Source organism: Anolis sagrei, chromosome 2, assembly GCF_037176765.1.
Source record: "Anolis sagrei isolate rAnoSag1 chromosome 2, rAnoSag1.mat, whole genome shotgun sequence".
In the NCBI taxonomy this organism is placed as follows: Eukaryota; Metazoa; Chordata; class Lepidosauria; order Squamata; family Dactyloidae; genus Anolis; species Anolis sagrei.
The window spans coordinates 55,399,092-55,420,512 of record NC_090022.1 but is presented as its reverse complement, the minus strand read 5'-3'; the positions used below and the strand labels follow the sequence as shown (position 1 = coordinate 55,420,512).

Genomic DNA, 21,421 nt, shown 5'->3' with positions numbered 1-21,421 from the left:
TGAGTCTAAATGTGATCAGATGATGGTCAGACCATGACACTGGAAGGATGTTTTGATCTTCCACTCTGATCAATTCGTCGTCCGCCACAAAGACGAGGTCGAGAGTGTGCCCAGCATGATGCGTGGGGCCAGATATTATCTGTGACAGTCCTATGGCCGTCATGGTGGCCATAAAGTCCTGAGCTGCGCCAGATAAAGTGGTCTCGGCGTGGATGTTAAAGTCTCCCAGCACCACCAGGCGCTGGGAGACCAAGGCCGAATTAGAGACCACCTCCGCTAACTCAGCCAGGGAAGCTGCTGGATCTCGGGGTGGGCGATACACCAGCAGGAGCCCCACACTGTCACGGCTCCCCACTTTCAAGTGGACACATTCAAACCCAGACGTTTGCGGGACAACGTATATAGATAGCCTCCGAGTAAAGCCAGACACTATAGTTTTCGCAAAGGCTCGGGTATGCCATCACATACATTGTAGAACAAACTCAGTTTAACACCACTTTAACAGCAATGACTCAATGCTATGGAATTCATGGGAGTTGTAGTTTGTTGAAGCACCAACACTTTGACATAGAAGGTTCAAGGACTACAAATCCCAGGATTCCATAGCTTTGAGCCATGGCAGCTAAAGTGGTGTCAAACTGTATTGGGTCAGAACATATCCAAACAATGGTTCCGTGGAAGTTCTTCTTATACAAAGGACTTTGGCCATATGTGCTATGTTAAATGCATAGCTTAGGCAAGTTACCTTTTTGATCTATAACATCCTCCATCCCCCAGTCATTGGTGCCCTGACTTGCAGAAATGATCAACCTCCAAAGTGACTTTTTAAGCTCAGTGTCAATTGTGTTGCTTATAAAATATACGTATATAGAAACATCTATTTTTATGGTAGGCATAAATGCTTCTAACACCTCAGTGTAAGGAACATTATGTAATTCCTCTATAAATTTCATGCATATCTCCATGAAAGCTCCTTTCCATTTTAAGATGAGAATACTGTACTTTCAGAAATGATGAAAAAGAAAGAGGGCTTATACAGGGACAATTTCATAAATATGTACACTTGCATTCCTTGAAGCTAGTTCTTGAGTGGAGCAAGCTGAACGTGACAATTTATACGACATAGGTATGGGCCACAGCTATATTAGCTGCCAGCTTTGGCATGTGTCAGGGTTTAGTATGACGGGAAAGAGTATTAATAAGATCATTATACTGTCCATGTGCAACACCTGTCTCAAAAAATAATTTGGAGTACAGCAAAGCTTAGCAGCACATCCACTCAGGAAACTAGCTGGCTCTTGCCTGCTGCATACTTCTGAATGCTCATTTAAAGAAAATGGCCTCTTGGGGCAGACAAAGCTCTGCAGCATATTTGACTCAAAGATCCTAATGCAAAACAGCATTGCCAAACCTCCTGGTGGTGGATTTAATATCCCTACTCACTGGAGGACATCACTATTTGTGGCACTGAGCTGTAATGGGATGGAGGGGAGAGCAAAGCGAAGCAGGGAGACTGGCTAGAACAAAAAATTGATTTCTCCTGGCTCTGTATTAGCAGAATCACCCTCACTAATAAGCAAGTAAGTATTTTACTGCTTTAATGGGGAAAGAGTGTAGACTCTTAACTGAAAGAGTGTAGACTCAAAACAGGTTGGACTGAGGATTTTAGGCAGCTTATAATGCATTCTCTCAGGCATAAAGCATAATAGGAAGGGACAGTATTATTATTATTATTATTATTATTTTTATTATTTTACTGACACAAAAACACAGTATGTCATAGCAAATGAGATATATATATGCTGGATTTTGTATCACAAAAATCACAAATCAAACACTTCCCAAGCATTTAGGACTGTGCGATGTATTTTCAAATTATTATTATTATTATTATTATTATTATTATTATTATTATTATGTTTATTATGTTTATTATTATGTTTATTTGTATCCCGCTTTTTCTCTCCACAAGGAGACTCATAGTACTAATAGCAAAGATGAGTAATTACTAATAGCAAAGATGAGTGGATGTCGAGTAGCAAATCAAGTACATACACAACACAAATTCATAACAGCAATCAGCTTCTGAGTTCTCTCAACATATAGACCACACTCTGTCCTGTTTCATTCCAACTCCCAATTTATGCAAGCATTTTGTTCTGATTTGCATGCAGCTTTAACATTGACAGAGGTTGGAATCCAGTACTATCAACCTTGACTCCTGCACAAGGAGAAAGTTGGGGATATACACTGTATATGTAAATAAATACAGTACAAAATTGGTATCCATGGGATCCACAGCCATGGTTTTATTTATTCATGTCTGACAAAAAATGTCCTCTCAGCATTTCCAGTTTCTCCAGCATGATTATGGTATTATTGGGCACACGATTATTCATGGTTTCTTATATCCATGTGAAGTCCAGAAACATATTGCCCATCTTTATGTGGGTTGTATTATTCACATACCACAGATAGCTGCCTAGACTATTTTTGAAGACTTCTAGAAAAGGAGACTTCATGGCCTCTCTAGCAATCAGTTCCCTTGCCAAAGCATTTTCACTGTCAAGACATTCCTTCTAATATTTCATCAAATTCTATCCTCCTGCAACTTGAAACCATTAGTTCTTGTTCTACCCTCTGAGAAGGCACAAAACAAGCCTGCACCTTCCTCTTTGTGGCCATCCCTTCATGCATTTAAAGGGAGCAGTAATGTCATTCCTCGGTGTTCAACAAATTGAACATGGCCATCTTCATAAACCTATCCCAATATGTTTCATTTTCCATATCATCCCCAGTGCCTTCCTCTGAATCTGTTCCAACTTGTCTATATCCTTCCTAGAATGAGGTGGTCTAAATTGAATACGGTACTCCAGATGAGGCCTGATCAGCACAGAATATAAGAAAAAGGCTATTACTTCTTTCACCTTGGAAATTATGCTTCTCTTGCTGCGCACTGCTGGCTCATTTATGATCAACAAGAATTCAAAGGCCCTTAAAACATGTAGGATTGCTCAGCCAAGTCTCCCCCATGCTATATAATTTTCTGTGCATTTAGTTTTTATGGCCTAAATATAGAACATTGCATTTGTCTCTGCTGAATTGCATTTTATTAATTTCAGCCCATTTTTTTCTTATTTATCAAAGTCCTTTTGATAGCAAAAGCTTAGTAATCAAGGGTTCTTACTCACCTTGTTGATTGTGATGTATAAACACATATGTTTTGTGTGCTCATGCTAACTATGAGGCCCTGTCTTGTCCAGCATTTATTTCTGAATTTGTTAGATTAGGAACATGGTGGGGTGAACAGTAAACCATTCCCCCTCTATGTTTTTTTTTAAACTCTCCTTATGGTAATCAATTTCCCCAAAATGTCATATACTCTCCTTTTTTCTACTATCAATTTTACATCTTTTACATTAAGACTGCTAGCTGAGAAGATAATTCCATCCAGCTAAAGCAGTACAGGGAGAAACCAATTACAACCCAGTCTTTCCTCATCATTGCTCTGGCTTCAGAATCAGAGCAGATCTGGGACTTGTGAACTACAAAGTCTACATTAAGAAAAAGTAACAGGAAGAGAAAACATTAGGAGCTTTTTCTTCTTTGTCTATTAGTGTATGGGGTATCGGATATTACGGTGACAGGGAAAGCTATCATATAGGATAAATACCTGTCACGTATATAAGCTTTGTTGCTTGTTTAGGTATTGAAACTGAGATTTTAGAAAAGACTAGAAAGTGGTTGAGGGGCCAAGGTCATCATAGATGAGGAGCAGTGATTATAAGAGAAAGAGAAGGAGTTTGTGGTGCTGAGTGAGAGCAGAAGGCAATAATGATCAGGAAGCCAATGATCACAAGCCAGAAGATTATTGGAGAATTGATCTGCTTGGAAAAAAGTACTTTGTGTGGATATGAAAGGACTTGCAACTCAAAAAGCAGGCTTGTGATTAGGCTGTGCCTGTGACAGAATGTGGAGTTTACAGTTGATAGCAGAGAGAATAATTTGGTGGAGAAAAAGGAAAAACAATGGGTCGGAATTAGTCACACCCTGAAATAAAGCCATCTGCCATATTGCGCCTTACGTTTGCTGTATGTCTGACATCTGCTTTTAAAATCTGGAAAAGATTGAGCCACCCAGTTCTTGATAACAAAGCGGTGACAGTGTTTTTGTCAATGTGTTTTCATGGCAGTTCTGACATATAGAAGCCCTTAAGAAGGAACCATGTGATACGTCTGTCATTAGTCATCCTCCATCTAATTGCTTCATTTACCGATGCATGCCATCAGTACTCCTTGGCTTACTTGTTTTTGACTTTTTTGTTTTTCAAATCTGAATCGCAATAAAGTATGAGCAGAAGCTGAAGACAAAGAACTGACAGGATAATTCAAATCAATATGTGAAAGTCATCCCCAGACCACATCTGCTCTCAGTCATTGTACCCCTGCAACCTCTAGTCTTCCTTGCCTTTTTGCCTCTTTCTTGATAGCACTTTAGAACCCCGACTCAAGCAAGAATCCATATCTAGCTCACCCCCAAGATGTGACCATCCAACCTCTTCTTCATCTACTGACAAAATTCTCAGGACTAAATCTCTTTTCTTGTCATTTAAATTCATTAGTTTGTATTCTAATTTTAGAGACAGCCAAAGGGAATGCTGCATTTAGTTAAATCCCAACCTCTACATAACATCCCTTCTCATCTATTACCTGCTGTCTTCCTTCAACCTCCTTGGTTCAAAAGATAGTGCCATTTTAATTTCCCTCCCTTCTTGGTCCATTGGTTATTGCTATACAAATTAGCACAATCCCAGTCAGATTAATAGAAACTGGACTCTCAACTCTTAAATGCTATCTCCTCAGCTCATCTCATCAGTGTTAGAGGTTCTAGTACCACAGTTGAGTGCAATACAGTATTTGTCATGGAAACAACAAAACAAAAGAATAATCACTGCTCTGAACCATCCATTCCAGTTCCATCCCACCTCCCCAATAGAAAACATTTGTATATCCCCAGCTGTTTTAATTTATTAAAAATAACAATACAAAGAGAAGTGATGGGAGGAAAAGGCAATTTAGATGAGAATCTAGTAGACAGGAGTATTAAAATGAAATGCAATACAATAAAGTGAAAGCAGAACTTAGAAAAGTCATTTTTTTTGCCCTACAAAGAACAGCCACTGGCCAGGGTTTGTGAGAGTTATAACAACAACATAAAATAATAATAAAACTTTATTTGTATCTCCCTTAAGGGACTCAGGGTAGTTTCCAACACTTACGATAGTCTAAAAATGTAATTTACCACGCTCCAAGTGAAGCCTAGTATAGTGAAAAACATGGTTTCTAATCAAATTATCTAGGAAATAATTAACCTTACTTGATCTTCATTCATGCTGGTTAATGCCTGTTGGTCTTTTCCTGGTGTATTATAACAACTGCTGGGTCAAGTGGGAATATGTACATGTGCTGGGAGCTTGTGCTTATAAGCAGCCATTTCCAGTGACCACAATATCATAATTCTGTCTGCAAGAAGCTGCTTGGGGAGTGGGGGGTGGGTTGGGGGAGTATTTCTAAGAAACCAAATCAAAATCTGCTGATGAGCCAGGTAATAAATGGCACAAGTATTGCTGCCTTCACAATGAAAAACTGTTTCTATGGCCTGGCCATGGACTGCTGGAAACTCTTCTTGTGATATTGGAGGCTAGCACTTGAGCACTTGAATACTTTTCCCAGTTATTTGGGCAGGCAATGTAATTTTATTACCAATAACTATAAATTTAATATCCTCCGCTTCCATGGAGCTTATCCTCCCACAAGGTGCTGCAAATAAAGTAGTGGTTTATGATGTTGAGGAAAATGGTAAGCACCGAGTAGTGGAGAAAATGTCTGGCCAAAGTTAATGGTGCATTTAGTTAAATTGCTTCCCACATTAAAGGAAAGATGGAAATCTGACACTGTAGTCTTATCAAAAAGACAGCAGAGATCTTCCACATTTAATGACAGAAATTGCAGCAACATTTTCATCCAAGTTACACTTGCTTAAGCTCCCTCTTCTCCACAATTATTAAAGGCCCTTTTTCTATATGCCCCCCCAGTCTGAGCTTCTTCAGCATTCAGGTGTCAACCCTAATCAGGGGCAAGTACATGCCAACTACAGACGCTCTCATACTGCACAACTGCAGTACTCTGATGCTTCTTACTGTCATGATTCCAGCTCATTAGGGAGACCTTGGAACTCTCTGGCAATGGATTTAAAAAACCTAATAAAATACAGCTCCCAGGATTCCCTAGGATGCAGCCATGGCAATGAAAATGAGATTGAATAATTGTGTAGAATGAAAGATAATTGTGTAATAATTAATAATGAATAATCTTTTAGTATGAAAGAGGTCCAAGGTAGTTTTTTGCCTTAATTATAGTATGATATTCATGGTTTTATTTATCTATGCTCCAAAAAATATTCCCCCTCCTGGGAAGTGTTTGTGAGCCTCTCTAGGCCCTCCAGTACAATTTCATGGTATCCTATGGCCTCAGTACCATTAAAAATAGGGTTCCTCATTATCCAAGTTTTCATATATCCACAGCAGTGATGGTGGTGGTCTTGGAACATGTCCCCCACAGATATGGGGGTTATAATGTACTGAAGGAAATGGCCGTACAGGTTTATGCTGGAACGCATAGGTATGTAAATTCATACAAATGGTTGTACTACCCAAGGAAGATAATAATTTAAGTCCCTTCATCTTGGCAGTAAATATAACACCTATAAAGTAAATATCTAGAGATTTGCTGCTTTGTTGTCAAACTCCAAATCAGCAGCCTCTTTTTTTTAATTACATGTCACAGCAAAGCTTGCTTAGGATCAGGTTAGAAAGGATAATTGTTTTGAGGTTAGCCTCATGTAAACAGCATGATGGGATTTTAGAGACAGGAGTTTTGTTTGGATCAGGAGATCAGAACCCTCTCAATGCTCACACTTTAACTCTCAAGTAGTTTAGTCCCAATAGGGCTCACTTCCATCAAGAATTCCTCACATGTTACCCCAGAAACGCTTCTAGGCTCCTCCAATTGCTTGCTCTACCACTTTCTAAATATTTGCACATTTGGGTTCTTTTAAACACGTGGCTCTGTTGGAATCTTATCTCGTGACAAAGAAAAGCCACCTTAAATGAGCCCACGCAACCACTGTCTGCTGCAGTATTCTGACTGTTCTCCACTTATGCAGTGTCAACTTCCACTGGAAAACTTCTCAAACTCTCTGCGAGGTGGCCACTTTTTGCAAGGCTTCTAATTCTCTGCTCAGATTTGTACAGATGAGTGCAGATCAAGAGTAAGGCTGGGATCCCATCCTAAGTGCACTCGATGGAAAGAAGTTACATTGAAATGAATGGAAATTATTTCTGAATTCAAGTAAAGCACTTAGGATTAAGGATGTCAGCTTTCTCAAGTACAAAAATAATACTCAAGCTTGTAAGGATACAACTTGTAGCTCTCTGGAAGAAATGTAGTATTTCAGTTCTTATACTTTAGAGATTCAATTCTTAAACTGAATGTCTGCTAAATAAAGGTCATTACAAACATAGTCACATTCTCTTTGGCTTCATCCAGTACCTGCTCCACGAAATCCTCCACAGATATAGAGCTTTCCTTCCACTGCACCAGCACAGGTAGAATTTGTTCTCAAAGATAGAAGTGGACATGGCATGGGAGGCCCGTCTCTCCAAAAATTTCTATCAGGGTTATAAATCTCTACCGCATCAAGACATTGACGTGACTGTCCTCTGTCTCGATCAACACAGCCAATCCCTCCTGCAGAGCAAGACAGACATCAATAAGAAGAACAGAAAATGGAGAGAAACACCTTCATATCACTGGCATATCATAGCAGACCTATAAACACTTGGAAATGGTATTTTCTAGCAACTGGCACTTTACAATTAATGTAGCAAAAATAATTTGTCTTTCCAGAGGCATAGAATCTAAAATATGTGTGTGTACGCATACTGACAACTTACAAAATGATACAATGCAATTGTGAAGTATCATCAAGAGTTCCCCTTGTGGGGAGAAGGGCGGGATAGAAATATATGAAATAAAATAATAAATAATCAAGATAAAATGTAAGTAAAAAATGCAGCACAATACAAAGCAACTGACAATACATGTAATTAAAATATACAAGATTAAAGAACATCAAGCTAAAATCCCCAAAGCCTTGGAAAATAAAATGAAATCTGCTGAATTTAATCCCCTCCCACGCTACTATTCACTTTTCCTCATGTGTTATTTAGATTGTAAGAGAGCAGGGAACTGTTAAATTAACAATTTGAGAGCTGGCATCCTGTCATACACAAGCTCAGTCCACCGTACGCCTGGATATGCCATTTAAAAAATTGTTGCAGAGGTTGGCATTCCCTTCTACCAGCTGCAATGGCCAGAGCTCCCCAAGCACATGGTTTTGCTGCATAGTTTTGCTGAACAGGGGCTACTGTGAAAAAGTATCAGGCCTTGCACCAGATTTTTGCTTTTTAAACAATAACAAGGCTTTTCTAACAAAATTACTAGGTATATGTTCATGGACAATACAAGGAAGTGGACAATATTTCACTGTGCAAAGGGATCTTGTAGCACCTTTGAGACTGAGAGAAAGAAGTTGGTTTCGTAAGCTTTTGTAGACATGGGCTGGATCTACACTGCCATATAATGTAGTCCAAACTGCACTATATAGGTCTACACTGAACATATAATATAGCAGTGTAATCTATGAAAGCTCATGCTACCAACTTCTTTCTCCCTCTTGGGCCCCTTCCACACAGTTGAATAAAATCCCACATCTTCTGTGTTGAACTGGAATATATGGCAGTGTGAACTCAGATAACCCAGTTCAAAGCAGATATTGTGGGATTTTCTGCCTGTGTGGAAGGGCCCTTAGTCTCAAAGGTGCTACAAAGTCCTTTCACAAACTGATGAATACTAACATGGATATGTCTTTTAATGTAGCCTTCTCGATCTCTCTTTGAGCGATGCTCCTCAGATAGAACAAGTGAGGTACAACTCAGGCACAGAATGAATGTTCTTGGAGTCTCTGTCAAATCACAAGGGAAGGCAGGCGCTGCTTGTTACCGTGAAAGAAGTACAACTCAACAATACACCATAGAGGCTTACATAACACTATCATTTAACATCACTGCTAAAACAATCCACCAAACACTAATAGGAATTCTCATTATAATTCTTCTGTTGAACGAAAGAAAAGTCTACCAATTACAAGTTAATTGAGGGGTCTGAGCTCTGCATCTTGTTTTACTGGCGAGAATGCCTTGGCAGCATCCCAAAAGCATCAGCAATAAGCTCACTTTGTGCTGCACTCCAAAATATCCGGGTTGGGACTATTCAGAGCAAATTGTCAAGCAGTGTATTCAAATTCCCATAGAACCTGGCTTCACAGTCCCCAACATCAAAGTGTTGCTTTTTTTAAAAAAAGAAGAAGAAAATAAATCCTGCTTTTACACCCAAACCTTCAGCTGTTTGTTCTTTCTCCTTGCACTCCTGAAGTTTGTTCAAACAAGATAACAAGCATTGGACCTTGTCCTTCTACAACTGAGCCCCTATTACAGGCATGACTTGTGACATTTCCAGGCACTATAAGTAAATTATCTGAACTCCACAGAGCCATAGTTTCTTCACTTTTGAAAATTCACCCACCTTGAAATCTTCACAGTACTTCCTGGATCAAAGTTGAGATATTGACCTCCTTAACGATTGATCTAAATGGGCTAATTTTGTTGTTGAAGGTCCTTCTACCTGTAGTTCTCGGTTTTCTTTGTAAAGAGTCTTTTCATTTCAGGTAGAAACTTTTTCCCAACTTTAGCAAAGTTTGCATTTTTTGTTTTGCCAAAGAACAGATCAGAATAATCCCTTCCTGCTACAATCAATATTTAAATGGAGTGAAATATATGATTGTTTTCAACTGAATGCAGAGATGGCACCATGAGCACCATTAGCAGTCGCCCATAATGATCTAGCTTGGAACATTTGCCCCTTTTGCATGTCTAGACCCAGTCTGAGCTACCTTTATTTCCTCCAATGCAGTCCTTCCAGGCCTTTGTGTCTCACTGCACCACTTTGTTTCTTTTACTGGGTGGAAACAGGCAAAACTGGGCACATCCAGATCCCCATCATTTTTGTTTCTTGGGAATGCTTCCTGGCACCCTATGGGATGAGTCCAGGGATATGCTTTTTTTAAAAATGGAGTTGTCAGCCAGGTAGAAGTCAGGAGTTTTGTTTTGTGATGGGGCTCACACAGCATTCAAAATGCCAGTCAAGGTTCTGCATTGAGACGCATTCCTGGAAGAAGTAACTACAATAGTATCCCATTCAACCTACCCACCCAGCTGCACCAGAGTCCCCGGTGGCAGAATGAGTTAAACCCTTGTGCCAGCAGGGCTGAAAATCAGCAACTCAGAGATTTGAATCCAGGGAGAGTGTGGCTGAGCTCCCTCTGTCAGCTCCAGCTCCCCATGCGGGGACACGAGAGAAGCCTCCCACAAGGATGGTAAAAAACATCAAAACATCCAGGTGTCCCCTGGGCAACGTCCTTGCAGACAGCCAATTCTCTCACAACACAAGTGACTTGCAGTTTCTCAAGTCACTCCTGACATGAAAAAAAAAAAAAAACTAGCTGCAGTCACCCAAATCCAGCAATTTCCTGATCAATGGAGAGCAGGGAAGCAGTGGGCAAGACATTAGACTGCTTCTTTAGGTTTTAATCTGCATTAAAAATACTCATGGGTTGCTCTGCATTTTCCAAGAAAACTCAGGTTTTTTGACACGTGGACATCTTAAATAGGAATGGATTTGATGGGAGCAAGGACTAAAATGGATTGCTTTGTGGCAACTGACTCCATCGTCTACAATGTTGCATGCTAAAAAGTGAAATAAACTGTTGGTTCCTCCTTGGGGACACCCTCAGCTATACTGATTTACTAAGAAGGCAGCAGCTCTAGGATCCCGCCCCGGTCATCACTGATTCCCGTATATATGGTGCCTTATTCTGGTGCCAGAGTGAGGAATGCCAGAGCCAATGAGCCTCCAGAAAGAGACTTTTCTAGGAAGGCATCAGGAGAAGAGGACAACCAAACAAAGTCAATTCAGATTTCGGTAGGAGAACTGTGTGGACAGCTAGATGAATTTAAATAACTGTATTTAAACTGTGTCTCAAATACGGCTCCTCCGGGGGAAAATACTCTGGTCTGAATCATTTTCTCTGATGACAAGTCCTCTGCCATGGGCTTAGGTTTGCTCTCAAAGTTTATCTCATTTTTTTTTACTGTTCCAGTTGGTTGTGCAGTCTCTCAGCAAGATTTCTGCATTCATTAGCTCATTTTCACAGGCTGTTATTTAAGCTTACTCAGTTTTACATTTGGTTTTATTAATAGCATGTAGCAGATCTAATCCTTCCCCCGCCCTCCCCCTTCTTCATCAAAAGCTTTGAACTATATTAATGGAATATCAATTATAGTTGTGACTCATCTTAGCAGCTGACAAAAACAATAAATGTTTCAACAGCCTGTATGTATGTAAGTCTGGAAATCCCATGGTGGCACAGTGGTTGGCATGCCAGAGGAGGATTGGGGAGACCGGGTTTCACATCCATGCTTCCTCGGCTGTGAAACCTACTTGCAATTTTGAGTCAGTCATACTCTTTTAGCTTAACCTACTAACCTGCTTTCCCAATAAAATGCAGAGTTCATGAAAGAAACAGGAAGAATATACTGACATGTCTGGAAGAAGGAAAGGGGAATTAAAATGGAAGAAAAAATATAAATCTATATCTGTTTGTCGAGATGTCCATCTATATATGAATTCCTACGGGTGTGGCTGAATGTCCAAATGTTGGGTTGCTACTCCTATCAGACAGAGTCACCACAATCAAGGATCAAGAGACCACAGAATATAGCAGCTTCTGATACACAACTTTGGAAAGCAAGTTGTTTTTATGCCTTTGTTCCTTGGGCCTTTTTACAATACGCAGTTATAGCACTATGATTCTTCTTTCACTGATACAGGGTTCTGAAGTTTGTTATATAGTGAAGAGTATTTAGAAACCAGCAAGAGAGGTCTACTACTTGACTGAACACCAAAGTCCAGATTTTCACAAGATGCAGCCATGGCAATTCAGGTGAGGTGCTATAACTGTGTGGTGCAAAAGGGCACCAATTCTCAGAGTGGCAACGATATGTCAGATCTCTCCAATGTCAGCTAGGATTTTCTTACACAAGGAATACTCAGAGGTGGTTTTGCCAGTTTCTTCCTCTAACATATAGCCTTCAGTACCTGACAAATACAAAATAACTGGAGTTGAGGAGGATCAAGTCACGTGAATAAAGTTGTTGGTTTCATAATGTACTATAACCTCTGATGAGCTAACCCCATGAAAGAGCAAAGTTGTGGTGTTCTTTTGCAAGCATCTGACTCCCAGGCAAGGCAGCTTTCTATTGTGATTGCCTGTACATTCATAATTGGCAGGAAGTTCCTCAAATGCTCCCCAAACCAACGAATAAAACAGGTGGATCCTGAAGGGAAAGGCTAAGCTTTTGTTGCCATTGGGCTTTGTTCTGTTGCTATGGAAGCAGACAACTCCAGCCTACATCCTAAGAACAGGTATTATCCTCACTTCAATAGTAAAAAGGAACCCGGGGTAGAATGGTTTTCCACCTGCCACAAAAGGCCCCACCTGGAGAGATGTGTTGAATCCAGGGACTGTCCCTGTTCTGCAAACATTCAGGCGAATGAAGGCCAAAGGAATCTCCTAAAGAGGGTTGTTTATGACAACCATCAAAGAGAAGTTCTCAATTTAGCAATTCTGTATCAAGAATTTTTTTTTAAAAAGTACCTTTCCTCCATATAAATGAGCAGACCTCTTGGACTGATACTCAAATAGAGTGTTCCTACTCCCCAGGCAACCAGTTCAGTTCAGAGCACATTCATTATGATTGCAGGTGTGTGCGGTACCCGTTTCTCCCGTTCTTTCATTACTTTTTGTTTTGGTTGGGAGCATGAAATGGGAACCCCTCCCCCAGAACGAAAATAAGCTCGATACAGAAGAAAGCAGGAGTGGGTACTGTTTCTTTGCCTGCTTTTTGGGCCATGTTGCACTCCTCATATGGCCCATGGAGAATTGCTGCATGCTATTTCCCTCTGAGCCATGCCTATTGGGCCAATTGGGGGAGAAGAACTCCATCTGCATCGCTGCTACCTGCCTCGCTGCCACTCGTCTCCTCTGCAGGCTGAGGGAAATGCATCACAGACGGAGTGGTATCTTAAGGCCTGCCTTTAAAACCAGTTCTCTTCTGCAGACTGAAACCATCACAGAAATAGTGGTATTTTAAACTCTGTCCTTAAACTCAGGTCTCCTCCGGAGATGGAGGAGAAAGCATCACAAAAATAATGGCATCTTAAGCCCTGTCTTTAAACTCAATTCTCTTCTGTAGACCTAAGGGAATGCATCATAGGAAGAGTGGTATCTTAAGTGACTCTGATGCTTTTAATCCAGTTTGTAATGGAGGATATAGGTACAAACCGTGCTATTGCCAAAAATGATGGGAAGGGGAGGAGAATCCCACCCCCGTTGCTACCAGTTAAAGAAGAAGTGAAATAATGGGGCTGTGCACTGGGTTGTGTGTGTGCAGCATCTTTGACATTTGGCAGGAAGGAATAGTGACCTGCCCTGCCTCCCTCCTGCTGCTGCTCCTGGAGGGGGGATGTTTTAAAGATGTTTTTATTTATAGAAAGAAAAAAATCCTTAAAAATCGGGGAATTACCCAAACTTGATACAACTTGGTGGGCTAAGAGTGGTAGATGTGTCCATCATGTGTGGTGATTTTCACCCCTCTAGCCCTACAACTGAGGGGAAGGGGAGTCTGAGGTCATAATGGCCAATGGGTCAAAATTCTTAATTTTTTTGGTTGTGGAACAAAAACGCCCATTCAGAAAGGCACCCATTTTTGGGAGGCATGCAAAAACAAAAACAGGGGGCTTATGAATGAAACAAACAGAAAAGGATAGCAATTCTATACAAATGCACGAACCTAATTATGATGAAACAATATCTCAGATTCATCCATCTGTTTCATCTGTAGACAACTGTGGCTGGTCAACTGCTCAGTTGGAAGTCCATATTTGATTCTCAAAAATTGTCATTTAAAAAATATTAAACAGTACAAGGTCTTGCAGCTTGTTTAACTGCCAAATCATTGCAGCTAAAGACTTCCAGGAGTAGCAATTTATTCTTTTAAACAGAAAAATATCATCCCTGGGATTCTGAAGTTGCTGAGGGTTCCAAAGACATCTTTAGTGCCACGCTAGTGCCCTGAATGCTTCTATTTTCTACAACATGGGATCTATCATATTTTACTATGCAGAAAATACAATTTTCCTCTTTGGCACATGTTAGTTACAAATATCCTTGTAGTGTGGTATCAAATAACATAAGCCTTTCGTGTGTCTCTTTGAACTGGGCCCTATTGTTGAGAGTAACATTGGAAGCTGAGTAGAATTATCCATTAATACTCATTAAAGCCTTAGAAGGAACGGAGGTGCACAAGGCCTTCCTGGGCACTTCCTAGTAATACCGCTAGGAATGGAAAAAGCAATAATAAAACCCTTCAAACATAAAGTATCTAACAAAAAGAAACACTTATACTCCACAGGTTTTGAGCTGCTGCTGCGGAGGAATTCTTTCCTTCCATTGATAACGGATCTGTCATATGGACTTGCTGTGATCAGAATGGAGAACCTCCATCTTCTGGCAAAAAAATGTGTAGGTGACTGGCACTCTAATAGTAAGTCGCCAACATTTGGGGAAAAGCTACTAGTTGAAAAGCAATCATTGGTTGGGAACTGATGCTGAAGTATGAAAGTCAATTTGAATTTTAAAAGATACAAAACCTCTGGCAATTATATCACTTCAGGATGTATAAAGAGATTGATTTGTTTGAAAGTATTTCCACACCATTTTTTTGGCCACAATTGAAAAATATATAGGTTAAGAAAATGTTTTCCACATCAAACATCTGAGCTGGCTTATCATATTTATATTTGCCACACTTATATTTATTTGCCACCTTATGTCCCACCCTTCTCACCCAGGGAGGAGACTCAGACTTTGGCAGAAAAAATGAAATGCAAAGATACAGAATGGGGGACGCCTGGCTCGAGAGCAGTACGTGTGAAAAAGATCTTGGAGTCCTCGTGGACAACAAGTTAAACATGAGCCAACAATGTGATGTGGCGGCAAAAAAAGCCAATGGGATTTTGGCCTGCATCAATAGGAGCATAGTGTCTAGATCTAAGGAAGTAATGCTACCCCTCTATTCTGCTTTGGTTAGACCACATCTGGAATATTGTGTCCAATTCTGGGCACCACAATTCAAGAGAGATATTGACAAGCTGGAATGTGTCCAGAGGAGGGCGACTAAAATGATCAAGGGTCTGGAGAACAAGCCCTATGAGGAGCGGCTTAGGGAACTGGGCATGTTTAGCCTGAAGAAGAGAAGGCTGAGAGGAGATATGATAGCCATGTATAAATATGTGAGAGGAAGCCACAGGGAGGAGGGAGCAAGCTTGTTTTCTGCTTCCTTGGAGACTAGGACGCGGAACAATGGCTTCAAACTACAAGAGAGGAGATTCCATCTGAACATTAGGAAGAACTTCCTGACTGTGAGAGCCGTTCAGCAGTGGAACTCTCTGCCCCGGAGTGTGGTGGAGGCTCCTTCTTTGGAAGCTTTTAAGCAGAGGCTGGATGGCCATTTGTCAGGGGTGATTTGAATGCAATATTCCTGCTTCTTGGCAGGGGATTGGACTGGATGGCCCTTGAGGTCTCTTCCAACTCTTTGATTCTATGATTCTATGATTCAGGGTGGCTTACAACAGATGCACAATTAGATGCTTTAATACATTTAAAATAAAACAACATATACTTTAAAATCACATGATTAAAACATAACACTTAAAACCATTATTTAAAATCATATAATACAAAAAACATATTCCAGGAATCATTCCAAATTGTCATTTGCATTGTTCATTGTTACACTAGGGAAACATTGCACTGGGAATCATTATGCAAACACTTGGTCCCACAACCAGGATTTGACTTTCTTCCTGAAGGTCAGGAGGGAGGGGGCTGATCTAATTTCCCTGGAGAGGGAGTTCCATAGCTGAAGGGTCACCACCAAGAAGGACCCCGAGGGGACGGGGTCGAGAGCAGGGCCTCCCCGGATGATCTTAATGTCCAAGATGGTTCATAGGGGGAGATACCTATATACTTGTCTTTCTATCATGTAAAATGTGAGACCCCCTTAATGCAAAGTAAGGTTGTTCCTGCTATATCATAGCAATGTGAATGAAAAAAAAATGTGTAAAGTCATTTGTTTTCTCTAGAAAATAGTTCATATGTCTACTATGTAACTACATCAAAGCAGCAGAGAGATCAGTGTGTAATAAAACTTATTAATGTTTTAACACTTTCTATTTTGTAACTGACTAGTTCTGCAATCAAAAGTGCTTTCATTTTCAAGTGATGAGCTTATGATGTTCAGATTTTAACAAAGCTAAATATGAAAGACATCGTAATTAAGAAGCTGGGATATTAAGTAAGATTTTGATGTAAAAGCACAAAACATTGTAAGGCTGGTCACCTCTGTTATACTGAGAACCAGGCAATAGTTCACCACAGGGTTTTAGCTCTCCTTCTCCCATCCTAGAGTCAGGCTGCTGGATCTCACTTTAAATGCAGGTTGAATTTCCCTTTGCACCCGAAAGGCCAGGGCAGACTTCTTCTTGCAGAACAAGTTTGTAGAATGAATCCTGGTCAAATGATGGTTCACATAGGCAATGAATGGCATACCTAGAATCCAGGTGAGTTCTAGGTATGTCTATCCTATGTGTTTCATATCATACAGTTGTTGCACTTTGATACTACTTCCACTGCCATAGTTGTATCCTAAAGCATCCTGGGATTTGTAGTGTGATGAGATGTTAAGGCTCTTCAGCAGAGAATTCTAAATATATCACGAAACTGTAAACTCCTGGAATCCATAGGGCGAGTCCATGGCTGCCAAAATGGTATCACAGTGCTATAACTGTGTGGTGTGAAAGAGACCTTAGTCAATAAACAGAACAACATACACTACAAACTGTGCCTTTCACTATATATTTAGTAATAAGAAATTATCTTTAACATTTCCACACATTTAAAAAAATGTTTAATCACTGGGACAATTTCCCCACCAAGTTATATACATAAAACCTGAAATTCTAAATCAAATGGCGACTACAACAAATGCACCTTTATTGTCCTTATTGGTTTTATTACTGCTTCGTGTGGTTGTTAGGGTTTGTGTAATGAAAGAGAAAAAAAGGAGCAGAATCTCCCACAACAAAATATACTTTCTAAGGAAACATGAGAAATATTACCCAGCTGCACCCTTTCTGTTCAAATAATTCACTAGTAAACTGATTTTTTGACAACACAACAGGTTTAATAGCTGCAATCTTTCATGTTAAATCTGTGTTCACTAGTCCATAACAGCAGTCAAGGCAAGAGACTGTATGCATACATTGTTCCCTCATTCTTCAACCATTTTGAATAACAGACTTCATGAAGAAATAAAGAAGCACCACAGCCAGGTCTGTCAAGCTCTTTGAATACTGTAAGAGGAAAGTGTTTCCATTTGGCACAGTTGGGCTATAAAGACTTTGGTCTTATTGGGAAGTAAATCCACTGGCAATGTGAGACTTTACTCCCAAGTTAACATGCTTAGGATAAATGTGTATTGAACTATGTATTTTGTGTGGTAAGCTCACTTGCCAGGTAGAAACAGAGTTTATGGTTGTACGAAGGCACACCACTACCACAACACATGATCTCAAAACTAGATAACATACAGTCTGGGAATGAAATCAGTCATCATAGCTTTTACAGATTAGAAAGCCTCTGGCAATGAAGCTCCTTTTTATGGTCATCCAGCCTCACTTTCCCCTCATTCTTTCTCTCATCTTTCTCTATCAGTGTCTATATGAAGTAACATGTCAACAGTAAACAACACCATAAAGAGAATCTGAGTTGGGAAACAGTGAGTATTGGTTTCCAACAGCGAGATTCTACTCTAGTCAAAAGTACTGTCCCAGTGTGTATCTATTTACAACTTTCAAGGTAAACAGCAGCTGCTCTTACTGAGCATTTGTGAAAAAGTAAAACAGAGAGAAAAAGAGAGATCAGAGCTCTCCACAGCATGTTTAAAAAGTATAGTTCTGGCTTGAAAGAAAAGCATAGATTTTGCTTGACTATTAAAATAAATATCATAAAAAGCTGGTGAATGAAAAAGCCATACCTAGGTGCATTTAGGTAGAACTCTTCAAAATGTCTCTACAAGGTTCGCAATGTTTTTGTTTACTTACAAAAAACTTACATTACATGACTTGATTTCTTGTTACAATTCACATCCTCATATTGTTTGATGAAAAATATTTTATCTTTTGGGTGATGGTGTTAACTCTTCCTATGGTATAAAAGAGGTAATGTCCAGCAACACATTTCCATAATTAACTGAGAAATACTTGTACTGTTCCATATTTTCCAGTTCTGGCAAAATCATTGGCCTAAATCAAATTGTTGGTTCCAGCTAAAGTTGACCAATTGAAGCAATGGGGTTTGCAAAAGTGTTAAGTTCATCTTTCAGTAAATATTATTATTATTATTGACACAAAAACAAAGTATGTCATAGCAAACGAGATATATATGCTGGATTTCGTATCACCAAATCACAAGTCGAACACTTCCCAAGCGTCTAGGACTGTGTGATGTATTTTTGAATGATTCGTATTATTATTATTATTATTATTATTATTATTATTATTATTATTAATCCACCTCTCCTCTAGGCTGGACTTGAGGTACAATATAGACCAATCATTCAGGAGCTCTAATCCTGTTGGGAACAGACATTGTATTTAGGCCACTGACTTTACTGTTGACCACACAGATCTAAAATGAGCTGGTTAGCTATAACTTTTATTCAAAACACACTCTAAATTAAACATAAGATAGGTTTGCTTTAGAAATGGTATAATTTATTAAAAACAACCCTTCATATGAAAGCAGGGAAGCTGAATAAAGTCCCTTCCCACTTTCTCCTCATTATAACTTTTCACTTCCAGAAAGATCCCTGGATACCATTTCAAATAAGTATTTTATGAAGGAGATATTCAGAATTTAATTGAACCTCACTTAACTGTTTAAAACTTTAAAAAGGAGCTCTCAGCAAGAGCTCCAGGGAAAACAGGATTTTAATGAGGTGGAATTCCAGAATGAGGAGGATAAACAAAGATTCTTTGATTTTCCAAATCTCTTCTAATAGGATTTCTGCTTTAATTCCTCCTGTATGTTCTTATTTATAAAAATCGGGGATTACATAACTGGCAAACAATGCAGAATGAACACCCTTAATGGTGAGCCTACAGCCCTTGCTGATGACTTGGATTTCACAGACTGTCATTCTTCTGGAAGTGTTTGAGCTCGTGTCCTTGGCACGGTCCTTCTCTAATTTGCCCATTACTGGTAATGAGTTTTTCACAGACTCAGCTGTGAAGGATTTTTTTTTTTGGCTTTTTCTTCTTCTTCTTTTTTAATGCAAGAGATTAAAATGCATGACCTCAAACACTGCCTTCCCCCATCTGGTTTTCTTCCAAAAAGTGGCTGAATTCAATCGGCTCTGTCATTAGGGGCACAATGCCACTCTTTCTTGGGCTTCAGAACAAATATAGTTATGTTCCTGGGAAAAATATGGAAAGAAAGAGCTAAGATCAGTCAAATACTGTGAAGAGAATAAAGAATTTAGAACTCAGGAAATGCTCTTGATTTCCTTCAAAAGGCGACTTGCCATGTAATGAGCAAGGAAGTCTCAAGGAATTTTAACCAGGGTGTCAAGACAGGAAATCTAATCAAAGACACCACACACAGGTTCCCTATTAATAATTCCATCATATGCCAAAATAACATGACCTTGGTTGGCATAAGGACTCTCCTACTGGATCGGATTTCTGTCCTCCTTTTCTTTTATATCTAAAAGAAGCCAAAGAAAAAACCTTGAGAGTAAGATTAGAAGAATAGTGTAGCACACTGCTCTGATCACAGTGATCACAGAAGAGCAGTCAATGGAGTGCTCATCACGGGAAAAAAAACAACATGAATTCCTTCTGGATTGAAGACTGATGTGGGAGGGGGATTATTCCCTTGTAGATTCATTAATACAGATCCTAGAAGTATCTATTCACATGGTTATTTGTAATTACTTCCTCAGTAACTGAAGTCTATCTACATCACATTGTCATTATTACTTGATGAGGAATAACTTAACTCATGTTGTGGTGTAACAACAATATCCAGGTAACTTTTACAGTTACAGGAGTTGGACGCATTAATGGTGGAGGAAGGGGTGAAATACATTATTTGTGTGTTGTCCTGTGCGGTTTCCTTATATCATTTTGGAGATACCAAAGTGATGGCAAAGGCTGAAGACTTCCAGCACTGAAAGAAAAACAGTTTCAGCTCATTTTGATGGGAATGATGTAATAAGGCCATCCTCCGCTGCCTCTACTAAGTATTCAAATATGGAACTCTGATGAGGTACAGCAGTTTTTTCTACAACCAAAGATCTGAGGAATTTCTGAGGGTCCTGATCTTCTAGCCCATCAGCTATGTCAACATGGGGCTGGGATAGCTGAAATTTTAAAACGATCCCACCCTATATTTTATTCTGTCCTGCTCTGTTATTAGCATTGAGCCATCATGTCAAATCTAATTTATAGAATCCCCATAAATGACAGATCTCCAAGATGTGCTGTTACTAACAGTCCTAATATAAAATTCAGGACCGTATCTTTCTTGGTGGAATATAGCTACCTGTAATGTGTTTTCCTCTATTCCTATTGACATCAATTTTACTGAGAGCATTACCAATATAGGTCTTCTCCTACTTGACCTTATTGTGAATTGCTCTGCTCAGAGTTTCCATGACAGCAGGCACTTAACCTGCCAGGTTAATGTATTTTATTGGTATGCACCATGTTTTTTAATCTCCATCTGCTGTTGTGTCTTTGGGTGGATTTCACTCCCCACTCTTTTCTTGTTTCACTAATTTTTAAGACATGGAGAACAGGGTAATTTTTAAACTGATGCAGACTATCCTTTTTCCAGTCTATGGTTGGCGTCCTCTGAAAATAGGCAAGAAATGAATATTGATGTCAAAATGTACTCTCAATGATGGAACAATCATTGAAAGCTAGATCGCCTTCAATCCCCATGACAGAGGAGAGAAACTGGGTGATCAATTCATGTAGGGATCAGTACATATGGGAAC

General features: G+C 39.6%; 1 protein-coding gene across 1 annotated transcript in view; it reads right to left on the bottom strand.

The window, feature by feature from the left end:
- Positions 1–21,421, bottom strand: part of KBTBD12 (kelch repeat and BTB domain containing 12) — a 60,087-nt gene that overhangs the window by 14,941 nt on the left and 23,725 nt on the right. Inside the window, exon 5 of the mRNA XM_060766187.2 lies at positions 7,611–7,808. Within this exon, the coding sequence (XP_060622170.2) occupies positions 7,611–7,808 (198 nt within the window). The remainder of the gene's footprint in view (positions 1–7,610; positions 7,809–21,421) is intronic.